This window comes from Amphiprion ocellaris, chromosome 12, assembly GCF_022539595.1.
Source record: "Amphiprion ocellaris isolate individual 3 ecotype Okinawa chromosome 12, ASM2253959v1, whole genome shotgun sequence".
Lineage (NCBI taxonomy): Eukaryota > Metazoa > Chordata > Actinopteri > Pomacentridae > Amphiprion > Amphiprion ocellaris.
Genome location: NC_072777.1, coordinates 30,451,577 through 30,468,135, shown reverse-complemented (window position 1 = coordinate 30,468,135; position 16,559 = coordinate 30,451,577). Strand labels below are relative to the sequence as shown.

General features: G+C 35.9%; 1 protein-coding gene across 2 annotated transcripts; it reads right to left on the bottom strand.

Moving 5' to 3' along the window:
- Positions 1–1,688: 1,688 nt before the first annotated feature.
- Positions 1,689–16,073, bottom strand: LOC111583097 (vascular endothelial growth factor A-like). Of its 2 annotated transcripts, XM_023292028.3 has the most exons (7): positions 15,832–16,059; positions 11,300–11,342; positions 11,029–11,225; positions 9,679–9,755; positions 9,569–9,598; positions 9,425–9,493; positions 1,689–2,833 (listed from the first exon to the last, which is right to left on the bottom strand). In XM_023292028.3, the coding sequence occupies exons 1-7, from the start codon at positions 15,886–15,888 to the stop codon at positions 2,797–2,799; spliced, it is 510 nt and encodes a 169-aa protein (XP_023147796.1). In that variant the 5' UTR covers positions 15,889–16,059; the 3' UTR covers positions 1,689–2,796. The 2 variants fall into 2 exon arrangements, with proteins under 2 accessions (XP_023147796.1, XP_035813942.1); XM_035958049.2 differs by lacking the exon at positions 9,569–9,598 and having other exon boundaries at positions 15,832–16,073.
- Positions 16,074–16,559: the final 486 nt, after the last annotated feature.

Here is a 16,559-nt window from a genome sequence, read left to right as displayed (position 1 = left end):
CATCCATCCATCGTCTTCCGCTTAGCCTGGGCCAGGTCGCGGAGGCAGCATAAGAAGCAGATCATTCCAGACGTCCCTCCCCCCAGCAACACTTTCCAGCTCTTCCTGGGGGATCCCGAGGTGGTCCCAGGCCAGATGAGATATATAATCCCTCCAGCGAGTTCTGGGTCTGCCCCGGGGTCTCCTCCCAGGCGGACATGTTCGGAAAACCTCCAAAGGAAGTCTCCCAGAGGCATCTGAATCAGATGTCCAAACCACCTCAACTGGCTCCTTTTGACATGAAGGAGCAGCAGCTCTACTCCGAGCTCCCTGCAGATGTCCGAGCTTCTCACCGTATCTCTAAGGCTGAGCCCAGCCACCCTGCGTGAGGAAGCTTATTTCGGCTGCTTGTATCCGCGATCGCGTTCTTTCGGTCACTACCCAGAGCTCATGACCATAGGTGAGGGTTGGAACGTAGATGGACTGGTAAATCAAGAGCTCCCTCTTCACCATGACGGTTCGGTACAACGCCCGCATTACTGCTGCCGTCGCATCAGTCCACCTGTCCATCTCATGCTCCATTTTACCATCACTCGTGAACAAAATCTCAAGATAATTGAACTCCTTCGCTTGGGGAAGCAACTCATAATTCATGGTGCCATCTATACATGTCATCTCCCAGAAACTTTTTGCACTTCTACAGCTCCATATCATCACACTTCTACCTCTGTGCTTCACTGTTAGGACTATTTATTCACTGTGGTAATCTTGGTCGGGTTCACACCAATCTGAGCCACGCAAATTTTTCGTTGTCCCATCTGACCAAATTATTTGTTCCAAACATTCATCAGGCTTCTTTTCATGTATTTTAGTAAAGTTTTATCTTGCAGTTTTGTGCCAGAGCAAGCAAGTGTTTTTGCACGCAGTCCAGAGAGGTTGATGTTGTCTTTCAAACCATCTGAGCTTCACAAAAACTCTGAATTCCAATGATAACCGCTGTGCCAAATCCAAATCACTTCCTCGTCTGTTTTTAGAGCTAGATTGTGAAAGCAGTTCACTGTCCGTGGTGTCATTTTAGGAGGACGGCCACTGCAGCACAGATAAGTAGTATGGTTCGTCTATGCCTCATTATTATTGCTGCTACAGTGGTTTTAGTTTGCTCACTGACCATTCTGTATCTTTCTCCATCTTTTTGAAATCTCACAGATTTTTTAATTTTTTTGGCAATTCTTCTCAATGTGGAGCCAAGATGCAGACATGCAGATAAACAAAATGAAGAAAGTTCTGGTGTTCACAGCTCATGTTCTAATCTTGTTCATGCAGTTAGGCTGATTGGAAATCAAAGGTGTTCTCAGTTTTGTTTCAATGATCAAGTTCCAAAGCGTATTCCGTTTTGTTGCATTGAGTTTCAACTTTGAGGCCTAAATTTTCAATGCAGTCTTTCTAAAGTTTTCGTTTTTGATTGTTCGTAAGAAGAAATACTCATTTTCTAAACATTGTGATGTACTGCTGCATCCCCTATAAAATCTCTGCCTACGCCTCTATCATCCCACATGTGTCTGTGAATACATTACAAATCAGTGACTAACAGTAACCGCTTGTCGCTGCTTTTAGCTGCAGAGCCTGGTCAGATGAAGAGTTCACGCTGTCCTCACACGGTGCTGACCACAATGATCTACAAATGCAAATGCAGGAAAGACAGCGGTCCCTTGTATTTGGAGTGAATTTTATTTCATGAGCTTATCACTCCTCATGATTAGGCAGAGCATTCATCAAAAGGCCCTGCTATAAAAATAACAACTTATATACAAACAGTCACACAGATGACATATTTCCTTCATCGGAATAGAACTGGTGTCATAGCAATGTAAACATTGAGTGGGGAAAACTCTGGCCTCCATGTGAATGTTACCATTAATCTGACAGTTAATCAGTGAACACTTAAGAATAGATGGAGGCGTTAATCCTTTCCCCTGGCAACTGAAAAGCTGAAGCATTCCATTATCTCTATGGCCACTCCGTATCTGTTATGTATGTGTGTTTTTAACACCTCACGCTAGAACAGCTAGGTTTAAAAATAAAACTGGCATTGGTTTTGGTTAGTGAAAAATTGCGTTCAAGGCCAGAAGGTGTCTGCGGATATACAGACAAGTGACAAATTAAAGTAAATACCTGAACCCTTGACCCCCACAGTGAGGGGATCTGGTGGCTCTGTGGGGGGCATAGTTTGGGTCAACTTGTTCCCTGCAAATCAATACAAAGTCGTTTTGAGTGATCACGTTTATCCTGTGATGGAATATTTCAGTCTCATCAACGCACAGGACATAAGGGGTCACTGAATGGTTCGATTTAAATGATGGCCGTCATGTGCTGTGTTGCTATGTTTGTGGAGCTTCTGGTCAATCTTGGAAACTTCAGTAAAAAGCAAATCCAGCTGCTTTTGTACTGAGGCTCCTTGGATTCATATGCTGTGGCCTTCACAGTCATATGTTAGACAGCTCTCCACTACCACCACCAAAACACCAGATGAGTCCTTATTTTTTTTTAGAGAATGGTGTTCATTCCTCCAGTAGAGTTCCACAGACATGGACAATTAATGGCAAGAAGCACTTGATGCTATTCTGGCAGCACTTTATATTAGTTTTTCCTTTAATTTGTCATTCATCTGTATATTGCTTTGATAATCAATCAAAAAAGAAAAGAATGTCAAGGAGAAGATAGGACGTGTTGATGGATGTGGATTGATGTGCAGACAGGATGAACAGTCAGATATGATCAGTGCATATGTGTTGAATCTCCAAAGTCCCTCCTTTACATTCAGTGACGATTTATCTTGTTTTGAGGGGACTGGCACCTGAAAAGACAAAAATAAACTGTTAGAGGAATGTCTATGAATCACAGCTGTCTCCAGCACTTTTCTCAACCCAGTTCAGCTGCAGAGCATTCGGTGTTAATTAACAACAGTTTTTTATGAAAAACCATTCAACCTGAAACATATAAACAGACCTGAATCGAAACCTGAAATTGCAAAAATGAGAGACTGTCATGGCAATTCTGACAACCTGTTTAATTTGATTCATATAGAACCTTTCATGCAAACATTGCACATTGTAAAAAAAAAAAAAAACATCTCAAAAAATTAGGTAAAGATCTGGCTGCAATGCATGAAAAACACCTTAAAAATAATGGAAGACTGTAAAATTGTCTAAAAAATAAATAATGGGGGAAAAAAAAGCAGCATATATTGTTAAAACAAATAGTAAAAACAGTGTGATTTTACAATCAAATGTTATTTTTTTTAAATGCTGGCAATTCTTTATCTTTTATTAGATAAATAAATCTAAAGATTTCACTTTTGCAATATTTCTAAGATGAAAGAAGAATCTTTTAATTGCATGAGAGGTCACTTAGATCAGATCAAAAAGGTATGTTTTACATTTTAAAGTGCTTGTATAACATCTCTCAGCAGAACTAGAAAATCTTGATTTGCATCTTTAACTTTCTTTTTCTGCATCTGTAGAGCCATGATCCCTTCTTTATCTCTATTTTAATTTTTGTGGCGTTTGAGAATATCATTCACATTACGAGGGAGCTCACTAACACGGTGCTTCCTAAATCTGTAACCCAGTTGAAAGCTGCACAACAGTTATGAGAGCAACTGATGTGATAAATGCAGTCTCAGCACTGCAGATCTCCACCCACATGACCAGCCTGACATGTACACGGATGAGTTACAAAACAGGTCAACAGTGCAAAGGTCCCGGGGCCACAAAGGTCACAGGTTTCCTAAGATGGAGCCTCTACTTGAAGTGACTTTTCACATTCCCACAACAGAGGGAAAACTGTCCTCCTGAACGACCAAACTAAGAGTCTAAACGTTCAGTTTGAATGAAGCCACCATGACGGCATCAAAAGGAGTGTTTATCCCCCTCAGCTTCTAAATGCAATTCTGAATCTGATGGAAGAAATTAAGACTGTGAGGTCCCTACACCACTAAATATAGGGTGGTCCTGCGGCCCGAAGCTTTTGTTTATGAATAAGTAGGAGTCAAAGTGCAGCATTAACATTGTCTGACCAGCAAACAGCCACAACAACAAGACCACACATGTTCCTGAAATAGTTTTGTTGGGAAACCTGCAGACCACCACCTAACTCGACCTTCCCGCACAGTAACCTCCAGTCCAGAGTGCAGCTTTTAGTAGAACTGATTGAGAACATGGATTTCTTTCTGAGACTGTTCAAGCTGTTGTTCCAACTACACTCTATAAAATCATTAAAGAGATCTATTACCATCATTTAATTAACCCCTTGATGCCTGAATTTATTTACAATTAAATTTTAAGAAAAACTTTTGCGTGTTTTTGCTTTCCAGCTGATGCTAAAATAAATGGAGATTGTTAATTTGTCTATTACACATAGAACAGATATATGATAATAATAACAGATATATAATAATTAGGTCCCACTCCGACTGGTCCTATGAGAAATCAGTGCTTGCAAAAGGTTCCGAGGTACGTATTGAATATGCACAAGCTGGCACTGGGGGACTGGATACGCTAGCTCGGCTGCAGTCTGAATGAAAGCGGTATGTTGCGAATTTGCGACAATAGGCGTCAAGGGGTTAAATACACAATTGTAAGTAGGGATGTCCCGATCAAGTTCGTTTGTCTCCAATTCAACTTAAGTCTGCCGATGCCATTTTCCTACATAATGCTCACACTTCAGATGTATTAAATGAATTCAAATCAATCGAACGTAAGGGGTTGGCAACTGAATAACTTTGCAATGCAATGCAAAACATTTCTGCCTCCAAGATGTTCAGAAATCTTGTTGTAAAGCTAGATAGAGTGTACTGTGGCTACACAAACTCCAAAAGACAGTAAAAAAAAAAAAAAACAAACCCTGCATTCTCTATATTCGTGTCAGGAAATGTACTGTGGGTCAGATGTATTACCTGGTTGTTCCACCAGGTGAAGTCTCGTATTGTTTAATCCTTTAGCAACCAGAGGAGGCATGATTTGGGCTAAGGGTTCTTCATGTTGGCAAGCAGAGAGCATTATGGGAGATTAGCTAGCAAACGGGCACCATGACAAAGGCTCTTGTGACATTTAATGTCCTCTGGCTAGCATGCATTATTTATGGAGTTCTAGTTGATTAGTTGCTGAAGATATAATGATTTTAAAAAATGCTGTTCTGATCTTTGACATCAGTTTGGGACTTGCATTCCTGCAAAATTAAAACATGTTTTGAATCAAATTTATTGATTAAGATAAACATTAAAAGACCCAAACTTCATGTTGATAGGTTGGGTTGACATATTAATCTTGCATCAGCTTTCTATTGTGTGTGATTTAAACTTAAACGTCCACTTTAGTTGTTTGAAGATTAAATTCAAGTTAAGTTAACTTAATGAAATTGGCTTTCGAGCTTCATTTTTCTTCATTTTAGGTTCACTTTCAGTTCAATTTAACAAATCTGGACAATTTTAGACGGTTAGGACAGACAATTAAAATGTCTTTGACTGCATAGGGAAAGCTAGTCCCCTTAACTCTACACAGGTTGTTGGTTGAACATAATTTCATTAGAAGTTTTCATAACTCCAAAACACTGTTATTTTTTGCTGTGAAGCTCAGACATGTTTTTTTGTTGTTTTTTTAGAGTGTAGCAGAGGAGGCGGTGAAGCCCTGCAGCAGATGTTTTAAACAGTCGACCTACTTTCCACCAGATAACTCACAGTTCCACTTCATTGTTCCTTGTTCTGTGAAGGAAAGTGTTTTGTGACTGAGGCAACACTGACACTTCAAATAATGATAACCACTGAGTGATCACTGAATGCTTGAAGGACAGGCGCACATTTATTCAACCCAAAGTACATTTTAAAACTCATTTATCGCAGAAATTGTTCCTGTCTGTGAAGGAATCCATCCACAAAGTGATTTCCTGCTCAGCTGAAGCTAACTTCATCTTTCAACACTCTCAATTAGACAAATCAAAACACATTTCCTCTGATGTTTCTCTTTTTTTAGTGCTAAATTCTCTCCTTGTGTTTCCACAGTGTTCCTTCGCTGACTTGGAGGTGGAGACATGGTGTTAAAATTAATTTCTTTTTTTGGACTAATGAGGCTTTGACTCTGGAAGACATCCAGGTGATGTGACTAAGTGAGAGCTCACACTACATTTCCACATCTCAGTAGTTATTAGCGCTGGCTAAATGTCACAGTGCACTAAGAACAGAACTGTAAAAGATGTCCTTTATGAGCACTGATTAAAAAACTCTTCACATAGAAGTAGGAGATGATAAGACATGAAGATTAGATTTAAAAGGCTGAATCTGTCAAGTGGTTTAGTATTAACTGTAGCAGAGGCATCGGTCGTGGTGTTTACCTGGATGATAAACAACCACTTTAAAAAAAAATAAAATCACACCTTTTCCACCAGTAACAAATACTTCATACAAATTTTTTACAGTGTAACACTCATGCTGGGAATGACCTCATCTCCGTTTGTAAAATGACCCTTTAGGAGAACCACTTCTCAACCCTCTGACCTACAAGCAGTGCCTGGATGCTTTTCATTCCTGTCACATTTTTCCCCGCCGTGGTTCATTTTCCACAGCAGTATAAAGTTCTGCACCTCTATGGAAACAGAAAGAGAACTCAGAAATGTATTTTGTGCAGGATGACACTGTCATAAAGCCACACATCATTAAAAAATAGTCAAATTAGTGTTGATTTTTTTGTTTTTTTGAAATATAACAAAACTACACTGCTCATCAGATGTAGAAAGATGTTTCACCATGCTCAATATATCTTCCAACAACTTGCACTCTTCTGTATGCCATTTCTGAAACTGATCAAGTACAGTGATGGAAAAAGGTTTTCGGACACCCCATACATTTGCATGTATATTGCATTCAAAATCACTCCTAGGTGCACTCTTCAAGTGCAGTTTCTTTTAGTACAATCACAGCCATAATACTAAACAAATCCTAAAAATGGCATTAAAAACTTAAAATTGATTGGTTCTATAAAATAAGAAATTTTGAGTATTTGGTCATTTTGGTAGAATTTGGTTTTGTTAGTTTTTCTTGTAAACAATAAACTAAAAAAATGTCTAATGCAGTCACACCTTTTGAAACACACAAAAAAGGTTTTTCCACAAATATTTCATGATAATATTTGAGATTGTGTAAAATTTTAACTTTTTTCCACCCCTGTATGTTTTATTTTTCTCTGGGTCTCTTTTGTTGCCTCTCTTTGAGAACACTGCCTGCAGTTCACTAGAAAACTCTGAATTTTTAGTTGTTGGTCAAAGCTGAGACACTATTTTTTAACGTAGTTTCTTTTAACTTCAATGGTCCATTAATGCTCAAGGTCACATCTTTAGCCTTCAGATTCTCCTCAGCAGAAGGCATGACCTCATCATCTCTCTGAAAACGCCACAGGTGGGATTCGGTTTGGGAAACAGAAGTCAGATGGTGCAGGTCGGGTTAGTAAAGTTCACGAGGTTCAAACGGTTCAAAGCCACATTTAGCTGCTTCAGCCACCTGATGCTGTGTGGAGCAACAGCAGCAGCTCCAAACTTTCCTCTTCTTGTTTCTTTGATTGCTTTAAACATTTCAGTTTTTGTGGACACTGATATAAGGCGTTATAGTAAACAGTGATGCCCCAAAATGGGAATGCTGCCCCTTGTTTCCATGTGAGCCTGAGAACTTTATGAAGTACCCTCGTAGCTCAGGTTCAGAAGTACAAAATGCTGTCTACACGAAGCAAAACAAAGACCGATTCATGCTTCCATTGCTGTTATTGCTCACATGTCAATTGTCAGAGCCTTTAGTGGTGAACAAGAGTCAGCATGGACTTTCTGACCAGTCTGCAGCTCCATATACAGCGATCTCACATCAAGCTCAGAAAGAACAACTTATTAATTGCAAAAATAAACATTTATGATGTGGACATTATTTAAATTTTCGGCCTTTTTTTACCGTCAACATGTAAATTAATATTTTTTGTCTTTGATTTTAGTAGGGAATTTCCATGAAAAAATGGGGAAAAAAATGGGGAAAATATGTATAATGACAATTTTAAAAATAGTGACCATTTAAAAAAATCCTTAATATACATATTTTTTTCAAATAATAGCAAATAACTGTAAAATATTGATTTTATTTTGCCGATTTAGATACAGCAAAAAAGATATTTTTACAGTTAACATGTAAATTAATAATTGTTTGTCGTAGCTGTAAATGTGATTTTACTAGTTTTTATATATTAGATTTAAAAAATTGAAATGATTTATAAGTTTAAAAATTATTATTAAGCATAATTTTTCTTTCAAATAACAAAATATCTCTACAATAACAATACTTTTTGCTGATAAAAATACAAAAAATAATAAATAAAATCAAAAAATGTAATCTTACTGTCAAATTTAAATTTATTTATTTAATATTATTTACAGTTTTATCTTGTTTTTTGGCAAATTTAGTATCATTTATTTTTCTCTGTGATTTTACTAGCTATTATTTTTAATAAAACAAAACAGGGAAAAGCTGTAAAAGAACAGTAAATTGTGAAAAAAAGAAGCTTAAAAACTATTTTCAAAAAAGCACAGAGCAAAATATGACAAAGTGCATGAGTAGTTCCTTTTTTTCCTGATCGATTATCTCTAACCAGGGATCCTGACCCACCTAGAGCTCCATGCACAGCAAGCTCAGATGCTCAGAAACAGTAGCTCCTCTGGGAAATCAGACTGCACAGGTCAACCTTCGTCCCTCATGTGCATGCTATACCTTGTATTTATTCATCGAGGACTGTGCAGAAAAACACTAATCTATAGGAGAAGAGACTAGCTACTAGCTTATTTCTATCTGGCCAGGTAGATCCAGCAGTAAATATACAAGACAACTGCAAATGCAAGGGACACTATTGGTCCTTGGGCCTCCATGATTCTGATTCTTTAGACCATTTTTATTAACCACTGATATACCAGAAACACCTCACAACACCTGCTGTTTCGCAGATGCTCTCACCCAGTCATCTAAATTGTGAAAATCTCTTAGATTCTGCCCATTTTTCCTGCTTCCAACACACCAACATCAATAACTGAGTGTTCGCTCGCTGCCTGATGAATTCCACCCACTGTCAAGAGCCGTTATAATGATATGTGAATCATTTTATTTTCAGTCTAAACCTTTAGACCTGCAGTCTTCTCTTGAAACCACCAGCAGCCTTGAATTATCGGGCCACAAATTCACCATGACCTCACAAAAGCACGAGATGATCAGAAGTGTTTTTGGATTGAACTACAGCTATGATGTTGTTTAATCTCCTCTGTCCTTGGTAGTCTGACACAGTGGAGGAAACACTGATAAATGCAGCTGTAAACGTCCAAACATCTTCCAGCAGTGCGTCTGAGCGCCACAGGGGAGTAATCAGTGTCTTACTTTTCACAGTCACTCGCTGTCTTCTTGTGTTTCCGCCTCCGAGGTCTGTTCTTGATAGACTCTGTGATGCTGTGGAGGAAGAGCAAAGTGCAGTAAACACACTGGTATGTTCAAATCTGACAGATAAAATGCTCATTTCCTAACCTTTTATGACTTTGAAGTGGCTGCCGTTCTCTGAAAACAGGAAAATGTCTTAGCTATTATAAAAATCTGTTTGCTTCTGGTGTTTGTTAGGAAGATGTTCAGTAATTTACCTGCATTCACATCTCTGATGTTCTACAAATGTGAGTTGGACAGGTTGTGCAGACGCCGGGGGGAGAATCCTCATCACCTGAGAGACAAACATCCAACCATCTGCTCAACAGTTTGCATCTGTCTTTTTGAGTTGTGACTACTTCTAATGAAACTATCAACAAAGAGATTTGAAAAACTTGAAATCCTAAAGTCAAGTTGGAGAAAAATTGAGTTGTCAAGTCAATTCTATTAATTTACTGCAACTTGAATGCTGTTTTAAATCAGTTAATGCACCAGTTTCCATTGAAATTACACATAATGTGTCAAAACATCAAAAAAATGGTTGAACTTCAAAGATTTATCCACATCCGTAAATTTGATTTTTTTTCTTACCTTGTAACCACCCTTTTAAATAATCTGAATTACTTTTTAAAGTATATATAGTGTAAAAACAAACCCGTTTTTAAAAAAAATAATAGTGAAAATCTGTAAGCAAAGGTGTGAGAAAAAAAATTTAAAAAGATGAAAGAGTGTAATGTTAAAAACAGTAACAATAATGGGAAATGTAAATTAATAATATTTTTAGCTGATTTAAATACAGTAAAATTATGTAATTTCAAAGTAATATGTTGTTAAAGAACAAGTTAGTGTTTGAAAAAATGCATTTTTATGATGTGTAGATTATTTACATTTTTGGCTTTTTTTTACAGTCAGGGTGTAAATTAATATTTTTTGACTTTGATTTTAGTTGGGATTTTCTGTAATTTCAAAAAATGGGAGAAATATGTTTAATAACAGTTTTAAAAAATAATCACCATTTTTTAAAAATCCTTGATATACAAATAATTTTTTTCAAATACCAGCAAACATCAGTAAAATACTGATTTTATTTTGCTGATTTAAATACTGTAAAAAAAGATACTTTTACTATTAAATTAATAATTGTTTGTCATAGTTGTAAATGTGATTTTACTAGTTATTATATATTAGATTTAACAAATTGAAATTATCCAACAGTATTTAAAATTATTATTCAAATAACAAAAATATCTCTACAATAACAGTATTTTTGCTGATTAAAATGCAAAAAAATAATAAATAAAATTTAAAAAAATGTAATCTTACTGTCAAATTTAAATTTATTTATTTAATATTATTTACAGTTTTGTCTTGTTTTTTTGTAATTTAATATAATTTATTTTTCTCTGTGATTTTACTGTCTATTATTTCTACATAACAAAACAGGGAAAAGCTGTAAAATAATAGTAAATTGTTTAAAATAAAAGAAGGTAAAAATTATTTTCAAAAAAGCATAGAGCAAAATATGACCAATAGTTCCTTCCTTTCTGATCCGTTATCTCCTGACCCACCTGCAGAGTGATGTTGCGTTCAAGCGTCGGATGACATTCCAGCTCCTCGTTGATGCAGCAACCGGAGCATCTCCACAGCGGCACACAGGCGGGTTTGTACAGGAACTCCACCTCCTCAGGAAAGTTTTGCTCCACGTCCACCAGCTGCTCCATCGGCCGACACTGGCTCTTCTCCAGAACCTCCTCGAACTTCATCACTGCAGGACAACGTTTGTCTTTATTGCACCAGGTGGAAAACTCAGAGGGGCGTGAAGAGGAGCATCGTCCTTACCTGTGTTACCTGTGGAGTTACCCTCCGGTGGAAGGTGAAGCATCTGTAAAAACAACAGAGATCAAACCTTCAGTGTTGCACACAATCCAGAAAACCCTGAAAAGCAACTAAATACATGTACATTTACTCAAATACAAAATTTAAGTACAACTTTGAGGTGCCTTTGCTTAATTTAAGTATTTCCATTTTCTGTTACTTCAAATTTCCATTTTCTGTTACTTCATTTTCTGTTTCTTCAACTCCTTTACATTTTATACTATACTTTGTACTCCATTACATTTATCTGACAGCTGTAGTTACTCTTAGGACAGATGTGCTGTTAGAGGCTCAGCACAGAAAATTCAAATTTTTAAACAAATTTATTTGTATATCATACATGGAGGCTATTCAAAATGCTTTACATGCAAATGATATACAAATAAATGAATGAATAAGTAAATAAATAAGAGTGAAATTAACTTTAGAATACAGAGCACATATATTCATACTGTAACTAAAGAAAAACAATGAGAAAAACAAAAGCATTCAAGTGATAAAGTATGAAATATAACAGAAAATAATTCAAAGTAAGTAAATAAAACAGTAGACAAGCATGATTCAAGGTTTTTTGCACTTTTAGAATAGTGCTGATTACCTAAAAGAAGGGAAGAAGAATTACTATTGTTGAATGGTTAGCCAATTCTTTAAAGAACAACTCCTTTACAGAACTTTATTTTGCCTTCAAGTAGAACATTCTGGAAACTAAAAACTAATTTCCTGCTGAAAACATCACTAGAACTTTGCAGAGCTTCCTCACAGTGTTTTTAAACAAACAAATTCTAGGTGAGAAGTAGATTTACTGCTGGAACGACACACAAAGGGCCTAAGACATTGAGTACTTGAGCATTTAATTAGTGATTTCCTCTTATTATTGAGCAATTATCTTGACTAACAAAGCTGCCGTTTTAAAAGGAAGGTTTAACTTAGTGGATAATACAACAAGAATTAAAATACACCAGAATAAAGCAGAGATTTTGAACATTTTTGGCTTCTTCTGGAAAGCAATGTGCAGTCATGGTCACATGTTTGGTGTCTGTGAGTTGTTAAAAGCTCCAACAAATAGTTATATTTCAGTAAATGTTCAAATGATCCAACATCTCAGCGACAATCACAGATCAGGGATTGGATTTCTTTGCTTTTCCTTCACTTTGCTCCACCAAATAGCATTTTTTCCATCAAAACACTCGTTTCATGTCTATAAAAGTTTAAATGACCCAACAGCTCAGCAAAAATGATAGACTCGTGTGTCAAAATGTTGATTTTCTTCTTTTCTCTCTCATTAACTGTGCTTGGAGCCTCAGATTTATCTTCTGTCCCTGAATATAAAACTGGATATAAAGTAGTTCTGACCACCAACAGTAGCACACTGATGCTTCACTATTAAAAATCTAACAATATATCACTCAGAGAGACCAAACCAGGACTTTTACTGCAATATTTGATTTTTCATGCACAACTTTTACTTGTACTTGAGTATTTTTTCTTAGTTTTGTTGGCATTTTTACTTAAATAAAGTATCTGAGTACTTCTTCCATCATTTATACCTTCACAGGTGAGAAAAAAAGATTACAGCACGTTTTACGATGTAAGTTTTCATCGTTGTCCCTAATTCAGTGGAAAAAAATATGTGCACACATTGGAGAAAATAAGTTTAAAAATATTTGTATTTGCATGTTTAATATTGGCACAAAATCGTGCATCTTTAATAAGAACAATTTTTTAATGGAAGAACAATGTTTGAAATGATGGGAAAGGTTTTAGTTGCAGTATTTTGAATGAGCAGCTGCAGAGCGCCCTCTAGTGGCAGATAACACCCAATGCACTCACTTCAATCCAGCACAAACAGTGATGCAGCTTTTAGGTTTCAGCTCACAACAAAAGCACTTTTGATTCCTCAATCGGTTGCAACACGAGAAGGTTTGTTATCACAAGAAGCAAAAACCTTCAAAGCATCCAAAGAATAACAGCAGAGAATAGCAGCGGCGTTCACTCCTGGGACTTTAGCACACAATAAACACAGTTAAAACAAAGGCGGCTCTCAAAAGTCTCATGAAACAGTGTGAAGTCTGTCAAGTTCTCAGCCTCAACTCAGCATCCAAATGCACAATGTTCCCAACAAATCGAGCGGAGCTGAGTTGATCTTGGCTCTGTTCTTGTGTTGAATATCAGCTCTCTGTTTCTGACTCCTCACCTCTCTGCTCACTCCTCTGATGGGAACTTTTTCTGCTTCAAAGCCTGAACAACAACAGTAGTTTATACTATCCTTGACTTTTTATATTTGCTGTTTGCTTATAGCATCATCTAACAAAGAAAGCAACCGCAAATAATCGATATTCAGCAAAAAATGTGCAAAGATGCATGAACAATACAGAACAATCTATAACTGTAACATATAATACTGTTAAATCTGAACCTTAATATCAAAATTTATCAGGTAAATTTGCAAATTTAATCCTATTTCTCTACTTTAAACCACTGCTGTTTTTATTCTGCCAACATAAAAACCATTGACTTGACTAGAATCTATAAACTATTGTTTTAGTAAGAAGTAAAAATATTAAAAAGACATGATCAGAATGAACATAAAAAACGTTATTTTTTTTGACTTTTAATAAAAATATATGGAAGATTTTTCCCATGGACTTCAAAAGTTCCTCAATTATACATTGACTCAGTGAGTAATTATCTCAGATTGTTAATTTTTTTTGGTGGCATTCATTTGACCTGTAGTTACCACAGTAGGAACTAAAACCACCTAAGATGATTTCTGGAAATTAACTAAAATAAAAATAAAATGTAGAATATTATTACAAAAAGCACATTTTAACAATAGTTGTTAGAAAAATTTTAAAAAACCATTTAACTCTGCTGCTCCTACATACATTCCGTTTTCTCAGTACTACAGATTAGCATATTCTGCTGCTAGTCTGTATTAAATTACTATAAAATAATATCATGCTGTGTTGTTCTTTGTGTTGCTGTGATTGTTTAGGTCCATTAATGTATGTGTGTGGCTGCAAGCAACATCTAAATGTTTCCAGCTCCTCTGGGGAATGTGGGAGCTGTTGCAAATCTCTGGTTATTTTGGGGTTTGAGGGCTGAAAAGTTTGGGAACTTCTAGAGATAACAGAGCAGAACAGAATTTACTGTGACCCTTAAACCATTAAAGACTGATTAGTATTCTTTGTACCATCCACTGTGTCAGATCTGCATCTTAAATAAAGTTCTCAGGTTACTGGAGTGGAGCAAAAAGTGCAATATTTCCCTGAACATAGCAGAAAGTCATAATACTCAGTTAAGGTACCACAAAATGAACTAAGTAAATGTGCTTTAGTTATTTTAAACCAGCACATGCAGCAAGGATTTCCATTCATGATCTATTATTGACCTATTTCACAATATTTCAAACAAAAAGTTGTCATTATTGGTAATCTCAGAGCCACCTTTATAGATTTTAGCCTGTTTTAAACTGACTGCAGCTTTCTGCGCTTTAAGAAATATTCAATTTAAAAAAACGTGACAGACAGAAAAATGAAATGAAATAAAAATGGTGGAATACTAGAACATTTGAAAACTGTACAAACTATATGAATAATGTCAAGCATCTGTAAAATATTTATATTTCTTTACAAAAATAGTATGAGAGTATATTTTATAACCGCATAATGTAAAATTATATTTACAAAAATACTCGCACATGTACTACAAATTTGGCTTGTTTTGTCTGGATTTTTTTTTTTGTTGTTATTGGCATTGTTACAGTCAACATGTAAATTAATCATTTTTTCTGTGATTTTAGAAGATATTATCTGTAGTTTAATAAAGCAGGGAACATCTATAAATTATTTTATATTGTGCAATTCTTAATAATCTTTTTTTTCTTCCAAATAATCAAATAATGGCAAATATTTGTAAAATATTGACACTTTTAGTGAATTTAAATACAGTAAATCAGTGTCATTTTACAGTCACACATTGTATTATGGCAAATTTATATTTCTGATGTAGACGTTATTTACAATTTTGGCCTGTCACATTTACGTTGTTGTTGTTTTTTTTACATCCAACATGTAAATTTATACTGTTTTCCTGTGATTCATATACTTTTTTTTTGTTAAATAATAACGAATAATTATTTTATCACATATCATAGCTCTTGTTTAGATTTCCACTGCTGCTGTCAGGTTCAGTTTGTTGCTGTGAATCTCAGTCTTGAGGAGGACCAGCAGCTGCTGTTAGAGTCAACATGAACATGGAGACTGAAGCTCTGCATGCAGATGTTGAACAGCTGTAAGCCAGGAGCTAACAGGAGTCACACAAACTACACAAACTACACACTTTAAGTCTCTTATATGACAACATACGTTACACTTTAATGGCTTCTCACTTTAAAAGTAGCAATAAATGAATGACATGTCTTACCTGGAGGAGAAGAAAAGGGCTAAAGTAAAGCAGAAGGCGGCTTTCAGAGTGAAACAGTGTCGGTTATTTACCTGTGCAGGTATCAGCTGCGTCACAAGAACCAATAGGAGCCTCGGGAGACTCTGCATGCTGCTGACGTCCTCCTGCGTCTTCTTCTTCTTCTTCTGGATGAAATGAAAACGTCAAAGAGCAGCAGCGCGAGCCTTTATGTGCGCGCCGACCCACCGTGCACGAGCCCAGCTGTGGCGGAGAGCGCGCGAGGACATGAATGAAGCAGCTGATGACGATGATGATGATGAAGAAGAAGAAGCTGCGACAGGAAGTGAAGAAGAAATGTGATTTTTACAAAACAATTAACTACTATTTTACAGATTTTTTAAACAGTATTTTAATCAGCAAAGATATTGTTATTTTACAGACATTTTCCCCTAGTTGAACACAAATGTATGTATAATAGCAACTGAAAAATTTTAATTTATTATTATTTTTACGTATTTCACAGATTTCTTATTTTTGTTTTGTGAAATTACAGATAATAGCAAAATCACAGAACAAAGTAAAACATTTCGCATTGACCCTAAAAAAAGTTAAAAGTGTAAATGATATCCACATCTAAAATGTGTGTTTTTGAAAATAGTAATTAGCTCTTTTAAAATGCTTGACCATAACACAACACTATGTTTATAGTATTTAAATGACAAATATATACACATATACAAAATTTGCCATTATGTGAAAGAAAAATCTCAAGGACTAAAAAATTGTAATTTTTCCAAACCATTATTTTACAGATTCCCAT